This window comes from Labeo rohita, chromosome 5 (genome assembly GCF_022985175.1).
Source record: "Labeo rohita strain BAU-BD-2019 chromosome 5, IGBB_LRoh.1.0, whole genome shotgun sequence".
In the NCBI taxonomy this organism is placed as follows: domain Eukaryota; kingdom Metazoa; phylum Chordata; class Actinopteri; order Cypriniformes; family Cyprinidae; genus Labeo; species Labeo rohita.
In genome coordinates, this window is record NC_066873.1 from 24724922 (window position 1) to 24733581 (window position 8660).

The 8660-nt window shown below is 40.0% G+C and overlaps 1 protein-coding gene across 1 annotated transcript; it reads right to left on the reverse strand.

Annotated features, from left to right (window-relative positions):
* Positions 1 to 3254: 3254 nt before the first annotated feature.
* ptger4b (prostaglandin E receptor 4 (subtype EP4) b) lies at positions 3255 to 8417 on the reverse strand. Its single transcript, XM_051109505.1, has 2 exons — positions 7264 to 8417; positions 3255 to 5633 (listed from the first exon to the last, which is right to left on the reverse strand). The coding sequence occupies exons 1-2, from the start codon at positions 8047 to 8049 to the stop codon at positions 5043 to 5045; spliced, it is 1377 nt and encodes a 458-aa protein (XP_050965462.1). The 5' UTR covers positions 8050 to 8417; the 3' UTR covers positions 3255 to 5042.
* Positions 8418 to 8660: the final 243 nt, after the last annotated feature.

The following is an 8660-nucleotide window of genomic DNA, read 5'->3' on the forward strand; positions in this document are numbered from 1 at the left end:
AGGCTTTTTTTTTGCTTTTTTACAGTCCTGTTCTGGAAAAGGGGGCGGGGAGCAGCAGCTCATTTGCATTTAAAGAAACAGCATGGTGCTGTTTTCACTCAAAATAGGCATTTTCAAAATGATATAATAAATGATCTGTTGGGTATTTTTAGCTGAAACTTAACTTAACAGACACATTCTGGGGACACTTGAGACTTATGTTACATCTTGTAAAAAGGGGCATAATAGGTGCCCTTTAAGTTCCTACAGTCCTCAAGGCCATTTGAGGCCCTCCGTTTGAGCTGCTTCAGTTACCAACTTGCAGCTCTTGTCGCTTAAGACCACCGTCCTGCTGGGTTTGGTTAAGCAAATGGGCAACCTGCAGGCACACTCAGTGAGCGTTTCATGCCATGAGTTTGGGTATTAAGCTCCCTGCACAGGGCATGTCTGAATCCACTTTTGCTAGTTTAACGACGGAAAATACGGTCGGCACACCATGGTCCGAAAGGGTTGAACCTATTCTCTTAATGAGTCATGGGTGTGTTTTGGGCATAACGTGCAGTAAACCAATTCAGAGTCTCATCTCCCATTCCCTTTAAGAGCTAGCTGCACTTATACCATGGTGGATTTGCTATTTACAGGGTGGAATTTTCAAGAGCAAAGAAAAGAAGACCATGTTCTTGTTTCTTTATGAGAAGTGGTTTCATTAAATTTTAATATAAAGCAGGGGTCACCAAACTCAGTCCTGGAGGGACAGTGTCCTGCAGAGTTTAGCTCCAACTTGATTTAACACACCTGCCTGGAAGTTTCAAGTATACCTAGTAAGACCTTGATTAGCTGGTTCAGGTGTGTTTGATTAGGGTTGGAGCTAAACTCTGCAGGACACCAGCTGTCCACGACCAAGTTTGATGACCTCTGATATAAAGGCATGTTGCATGTCACAACAGTTTAATCTGTCTATCATGATAAAACCTTAATATCAAACCTAAACAATGAGTTTGGTCATTTTAGAGAAATGCTTAATAAATGCATTACGTTTGATGCAATTGAGATGTAAAAGTATTTAAATTGTATTTTTTTTTTTATGAAAACAACCAATCGTTTTGCTAGATAAGACCCTTCTTTCTCGGCTGGGATCACTGCCGATTAAAAAAAATAAAAAATTGCATACCAAAATTTTGGACTCAGTGTGCAAAGTTGTTCTCAAGCCAAGACATAGCTATGTGCCTAAAGTACTCTCTACTCCGTTCAGATCACAGGTAATTACCCTCTTAGCTCTTCTCGCCTTGGTGGATGAGCAGGGGACTAATTTACTCCGCCCACTGAGGGGCCTTAGAGTTTATATAAAGCACTCTAGCCAGTTTCGGTAATCAGAACAGCTCTTTGTGTGTCTCAGAGGCCACCGTAAAGGGCTGCCAGTTACAAGACAGAGATTATCCTGCTGGATAATGAATCCCAAGGCACTGGCTTACCCCTCAGTGGGCTTACATTACCCTATTGGAGTCAAGGCCCATTCCACTAGGGGAATGGCCTCTTCCTGAGCTTGGTCCAATTGAGTCTTCGTTGGAAAGAGATATGTGCAGCAGCCGGCTTTTCTTCGTTGTCTACCTTTGCTTAAACGTCCCTGTCCTTCAGGTGCTGAGGTACTGCTTCAGGGCAGTTTTTGGTAGAATAATGTGCTACAGGTTGCTGCAGGTTTTTTCCGTAAGAATACCTTAACATCTTCATAAAAACAGTACTCATTACCCAAACCGAATATGATGTCTAAAACTACTTTGTTTCTCTAAATTTAACTATGGTTCAACATGAAATATGCGTTACTCTGTTGTTATGTACTAGGCTTCAGCTTTAGTTGTGACAAGCCTTACATGTGCATGTGTTGTTGGCTGTTACTACCACTGACCCCATTATTCATAGCTATTCATATCTGCACTGACACTATCCAGCTGTGTGCGTGGGCTGCAAACTGGGAGATTTACGTCTCTAATGCTTTTTATTTGGCACCTGTGGGACCTGGCGGAAGCTTCCAGCATCCTTCTGCCTCCCGCTAATCCTTTGCTAATTGTTGCTTCATTCAGACAAATGAGGACAGTAACGTCTTCGCTAATGATGATTTAGGGTGATGCCTGAAACTGACGGACTATGGAGTGTGCTTCTGTAGGACTGCAGTGAATAATTGCCTTTGTCAGTTCTCATTTATGTATATGTATGGTACCATGACAGGTGGCGGTTTGCATGTCATAGCAAGTGCACAAATCCATAATTCATGCTGAGGATACTTGCAGTGGAGTATACAACTGATTTCCCTTTTATATATATAATGGAATTATGGGATGTCTACAGTTGGTGAAGGTCTCCAGATCTGTTCCTGCACATTGGTCATCGTGTAGGGATCAGATAATGATACCCCAGTGAATCACTGGACTTGGTTAATTTGAAGCACAAAAGGAAAGGGAATTTCAGAGTTTATACATTTAAGGATGTGGATACAACATGATGAATGAGATGACTTGATCCAAGAATTTAAGAGGTCTAACATGACCTAACCTGACCAGTCATTTATTCTTCTTGAAATATAATGAGCTCTGACCTTTTAAAAAGTACACCAAAGATTGCTGACACACTGGAAACTACATTTGAAGCTATATTTTGGGTCATAGTGGGTCATCTGTCTTTTTTCCACATACAGATCCAATGACCTGTGCTGTGAGTAAGATGTGTGTGCACATGTCCAATGAATACTGGTCTTGTTTTCAGTTTGGACTTGTCCCATCAGTAAATTGTTTATAATCATTGAACAGTTCCATTCTGTTGATTGATTTGCTCTGGACATAAGACTTTGTTTTGCTTCTCTTAAGTCGTATTTATTTGCTTGAATGCCAAATCAAGATAAAGAAATGCATCAGAAATGTAATTACGTTAAACATGACATCTTTAGATCTTTAGATAGCTTTCATAAATGTTTTTGATTAGTCATTTTCCTTTAATTTTGAATCCAATTTTGTAATAATATGATATATTAAATTGATTTGTAATACTTGGTAGGTCTACGAACTTTCAATTTATTTAAATTATAGCTTAATATTTAAGAGTGCGACAACGGATACCATACATTTTTTGTTTTTAATTTTCTATTTGTCTTCAATTCAAGAGTTTATTTCAGCATAAAATAGCTGGCCATTGCACATTCTGAAGGGTCACATCAAGGGTAAGAGCAAGACAAGATTGTCTTTGTGTTTGAAAATGTGCAAAAGAAATAGTGAAAATATACACAGTAAGGTTGAATCATTTATGTACATGCAGCAGATGATGGTGCTAAGAAAAGCAGATAATCATGCCTCGTACTGTTTTTCTACACACAGAAAATGTGAAATGAAACAAAAACCATATAACTGCTTCAACATGAGTCGAACTAGACCTTCTCACAGAGAAGAAATAATTACAGATTGTCTAAAAAAACTACAATAAATTAAAGCGTAAGACAGCGTTCACATTTTAACATCACAAGCATGTACAGATGAACTTGATAGTTTTTTCTTGATGACCACTGACTAATCAACACCTTAGTGATAGTAAGTTGTCAAATTTTCTTCAGTGGTTACAAGAATTTAAAAGTGCAAAATATACGACCTTAAAAGACATTCAACATCTTGATAGCTTTTACAATTTCACCTCCTCACTATACATTCTACCATCTACATATACTTTGAAAGAAACAAAGCTATCTGATCTCATGACGAAAACGTACCTGTGGGAACTTTTCGGCAAGATGCGAAATACGAATACGTACCGCCCTATACATTTTGTGACATATTCGATGTGAAATGTCCATTGAGAGGCGCTAAAAGAGTGTTTAGTTTTTTCCCCGGAACATATGAAAGTACATATGGTAGCCTAGCCAATAGTATGAACAAAAGCGAATATGAGGTAAAAACGCATTTGCAAGCATGGCGTTTCAGCTTGTTTTTCGATCTCTCATCTTTCAGCTCTTTCATCATGAGTCATGTTTTTCACAGGATTTCTGCTGGAAACTGCAGTGATAAGTACTTGTTGGTTTGTATATCGCAGCTTGGGAAAAAGGTTCCTACAGGTACGTTTTCCTCATGAGATCAGGTAGCAACAAAAAGAAACTCTATTAACAGTGATGTGCTGTGTATCATGTGCTCTTACATTGTATGATTCGGTACATTATATATTTTGTGATGGTGGTACTGTCAGTAAACGTTGATATGAAATTGCTTGGTTAATTCACAGAATATATTGTACATATTATGGAAATTCCAAAGAATGTACACTTGGCTACATCTTAGGTAAGTTTGAAATAGTGGACAGTTGTTTATGCACCAATGGAAATGAAAAGTGTTCTGACCACCTTAGCATAAGAAAATGGAAATTTTAAACCACAAATTCCAGCATGAGAAAAGCTAACAAGGCACTCTGGTTACTTTGAACTTTTGACCTAACGGAGATCTCACCAGAATGTCTGCAAAAAGGGAACTTGAAGCAGGGCAGTTGATATTTGCTCACATGTACAACCCACAAGGTCGTCCATCAAATCTAATCAAGATTCGGAATTTCTGAAGAAGAAAAATCCCCTTTGCCTGGGTCAATCAAATCAGTCAATCAAGGCCCAATGGAAATTTATTTGTCTAATACGAAGGCCTTTTAACAAGAACTTCCATTAAACTAAAAACACATTTATCAGAGCTCAGTCATTCGCCTTGCCGTCTAGAATATGCAGTCAGCATAACCTGATGCCCAACAAAACACATTTCCTTTGAAATTAATTGTGTGAGTTACTACCAGAAAATGAGGCCAGTTTGCCTCTCCATCCTCCTCTGCTCTTTCACCCTTTCCGGAGCCTCATCTTGCAAAGTTTTGACCCAGATATGTAGTAAGATTCTTTTTCCTATTTTAGTAAGCACTTTTTTCACCTTCTTGCACCAAGTTTAGTCCTTTAATTGGTCTTTCTCATGAGTTTTTAGGAAATCTTTCTATTTTCACTCAGAGTAGTTCGGATTCCATTCGCATTCTGCTGAATTAAGTGAGTTTTTCAACATGTTTCATATGCTTCTTTCTTGTAAGCTCAAAGTCTCATCTGTAAAGGTCACTTGAAGCGGCTGGTGCTTGGAGCACTGCGCTTCATTTGTGTCGGAGTCCGTGCACGAATGTGATTTCACAAAGTCTGTTTCCGTGCTGTTTTCTCCACTGCTGAGCTCTACCACCTGAGAGTCCCGCAGAAGGGTTTGCTCGGTTGAAGTTGAACACGTCCTGCTCTGCACAGAGCCCCCGCAGCAGCCCATTTCCTGTCCCACTTCTAGGGGATACAGGTACATCTGTGATGTGCTGATCACCTCCGGCAGCTCGGGCAGCACTAGCGGCGGGAAATCACGGGACATGACCGATGAGCTGTGGATGCCGTTTCCACAATGAAACTCCGTAGGGCTCCTCCCGTGCCTCCTCCCACCGATACGGCAGAAGAGGCACTTGATCTTTTCTAGAATCTTCTGCACAACTGTCTTTCTCAGCAGGATGTAGATCCAGGGGTCCAGGATGGGGTTGATAGAGGCAATTCGGATGGCCATAAGGTCTGGTTTCAGCTTTTCTGGCGTATTTCCTGGAGAATGATACAGCTGGTTCACGAACACCTGCACCTAGAGAAGAAACCAGATTTTTACTTTTGTTTACTTCCTTATCTATAGACATTATACACTGATTTCTGACACCAACCGCTATCTGTTTGATATTTTAAATGCAGCAATGATGATACATGCACTGATATCAGATATCGGTTATTGCCTCAGGCTTTCCAATATGAGTCAACACATAATAAAGTTATCAGTGTACAGATCATACAGACACAGTTCCATTCAGTGAACATTTTGTGCACAAAATGTCTCATCTATACAAAACAACTAGCACATGTCTCATTCAAACTAAGTTTCTGCCTTTTTTACCTTTTAACTTTCACCCCTAAAATGAGCTAATGAAAAAATTATTTAACACTAAATTTTTATTAGTAGACATCTAATAAATAGCCTCAAGCACTTTTTTTTCAATTTGTGGTTGAGATGTCAGTCCATGGTAAATCTTGATTTAAATTCAGAGAACTATTATTTTATATGTTATTTTGCAATAATAAACATTCCTTTAACTTTATTGGTGTATTGGATACATCTCATAACCTTCAAGTTCCACAAAGTTAAAAAAAGAAAATTTAATTGTCTGTATAATATATATAGCCGTAAGGCAAAATATATGCTATACCATGTCTTTTACTGACAAATCAACCATACGGTCACACATGAATTGGATAATTATTATAAATAAACATTTATGCCTTTCTCATATATTTTGCTATATTTCTGTTCTTTACCCTCTACCCTATTCACAACAACTTTACGGTTTCATCCCTACTTCCTTGATTGCTTGTTTGACCCTATTATCTGATGACTGACCAGCACCAATGATTGACTGAAGTTTGTAAACTGCTGCTTTCACTTGAAAACTCGAAATTCACATCCCACCATGGAAACGGCAGACACAAAGATGGGGAAGTATAGCTGTGGAAATATCTTATCTCTTCCATTTGATAGATTTATTCCCCACCAAAGTTATCTTAACCGTACGGCAGAGATATCAGTTTTAACAACCTTTTAGGCTTTTTATCAATTTCAGCTTTTCTAAATGCTTATTGAAATTGTATGGTATGTAAAACTGTATGACAGTTTAGTACCAACGAGAGATTTAGTTTTATTTTTATGGTAAAAACCTGGCGTTTGCCAGAACTTTACCATTTTAAAAACCACAAGCATCATAGGATGCATTTGTCTGACTGTGTATCTACATTTACATGCATTCATTTAGCAGATATTTTATGCAAAGCGACTTAAACTGAGGAATATAACAAGCGATTTATCATAAGTCATGCTAATATATCAACCTAGTGTAACGCTATAATATAATAAACTCATCACAGAATAAGTTTTTCTAAATAAAATTGAAGAAGTTATTGTTGGTTTGCACAAGAAAAAATATCCCATATTTTTAAAAAACTTAATATGTCTTATGTATTGCCTAGTAAATTATGTAATTCATAATTTTTGCTTTTACAGTTTTACAGTGTAGATGCAATTTCAACGTATAGTGTTGTAGAATAAGTATGATACTATTTCAAATCATCTGACAAGCCAGCCTTGTTACGTTTTGTTCTGTTGTTTTCAGCCTACATTACATTTTGCGCTACATCCTCTAAATCAAAGTAGACCACCAAACCCCACTTACCACTAAAGGTATGGAGCAGATGAGCACGACAATAGACGTGGCTATGAGAACGATGACCATCTGGATCTCCGCGCCGGCCAGCCGCGCGAAACTCCGCCTGCGCCTGATCTCCGCGACTCGCGCCTGGTCCGTCCCCAACGAGGTCCTGCGCACGAAGCGCTTGTGCATCATGATGAGAGCCGCGCACACCAGCACGTTACAGAGGACTGTGGCGAGGATGAGGACGGAGCTGAAGCTGGCGTACATGTAGGAGAAAGTGGCGTTCGAGCTGTTGTTGCTATGCCAGTCAATGAAGCACCAGGTTCCTGGATGCTGTTGAACCACGGATCCCAGTCCCATGCTGGGAAGAGCGCAGAAGAGTGCATTGGACACATAGATCACCGCGAGGGTCAAGCCTGCCACCCGCTGGTCCACGTAGTGGTTGTAGAAATACGCGTGATTGATAGCAAGGTACCTCTCGACGGACATGGCACAGATAATACTGAGACCTGCCAAGGAGAAGAAGAGTAAGATGAAGCCTGAATACTGACACAGCGGGTCCCCACCGGGCCACTCTCCCTTCACATAGGTGGCAATGGTGACTGGGCTTGCGAGGAGTGTTCCCAAGAGGTCAGTTACGGCAAGTCCACACACCAGGGTGTAAAAAGTAGTCTCTTTTTGCTCTTTCCGCGATTTCCGAAGCACCACGATAGCAATTACGTTCCCGACCACGCCAAATATGAACATAATGACCGGGATGGTAGGGTCCCTACCTTCCTTGCCAGGCCCCGTGCTCGTTTCGTTCATCTTCACCAAGTTTTTTTCACATGCGGGTTGAGGTTCAACTCAAATCATGCGCTCAGGCGCATTGCGTAAAATGATGACTTCCTCAATCGCTGTCAAAAATCCCACAATCATACTTTCCACATGTACATTTCATGCGCTGTTACGCGTCTCCAAAATCTCCAAAGCGCGTCTCGGATTAGGGTAGCTACATTTTGACTCGCCGGGTCGAGTAGGGTACACATGCGGTCTTTCACAAGTCCAAAAGTTAAGTTCTGTGTTTTTGCTCGTGAGAGTTGTGTAGTCCACGGTTGCCCTCGGTCTCACTAAACTGACTCACAAGTTTTCCTTGAGAGCTTTCTGCCAACTCCGCCCCTAGCGCGCAGTCTTGCACCCTCCTGTCACTGCAAGTTGACACATACATGTCTCTGTATAAAATAGCTACTAGGCTAATATTTATTTACATAATTTGCACTCATTGCTTTCTCTTCGTTTGGCCAAAATGATGCTTAAGTTATTCAAGGCAAAGATGGTTTTTGTGTCCTTCATGAATGCATTTAACAATGAAATGCTGAACCAACTTTTGGCATCTTTGCCGAACATCTATAAAAACCCTTGTAAAATTACTCTCTCTC

Bases quoted from the DNA above. Each gene is read 5' to 3' on its own strand.
- ptger4b (XM_051109505.1), bottom strand. From the start codon at position 8,049: ATGAACGAAACGAGCACGGGGCCTGGCAAGGAAGGTAGGGACCCTACC. The intron at 5,634-7,263 runs GTAAGTGGGGTT...TTTCTTCTCTAG, and splicing joins TCTGCTCCATACCTTTAGTG to GTGCAGGTGTTCGTGAACCA.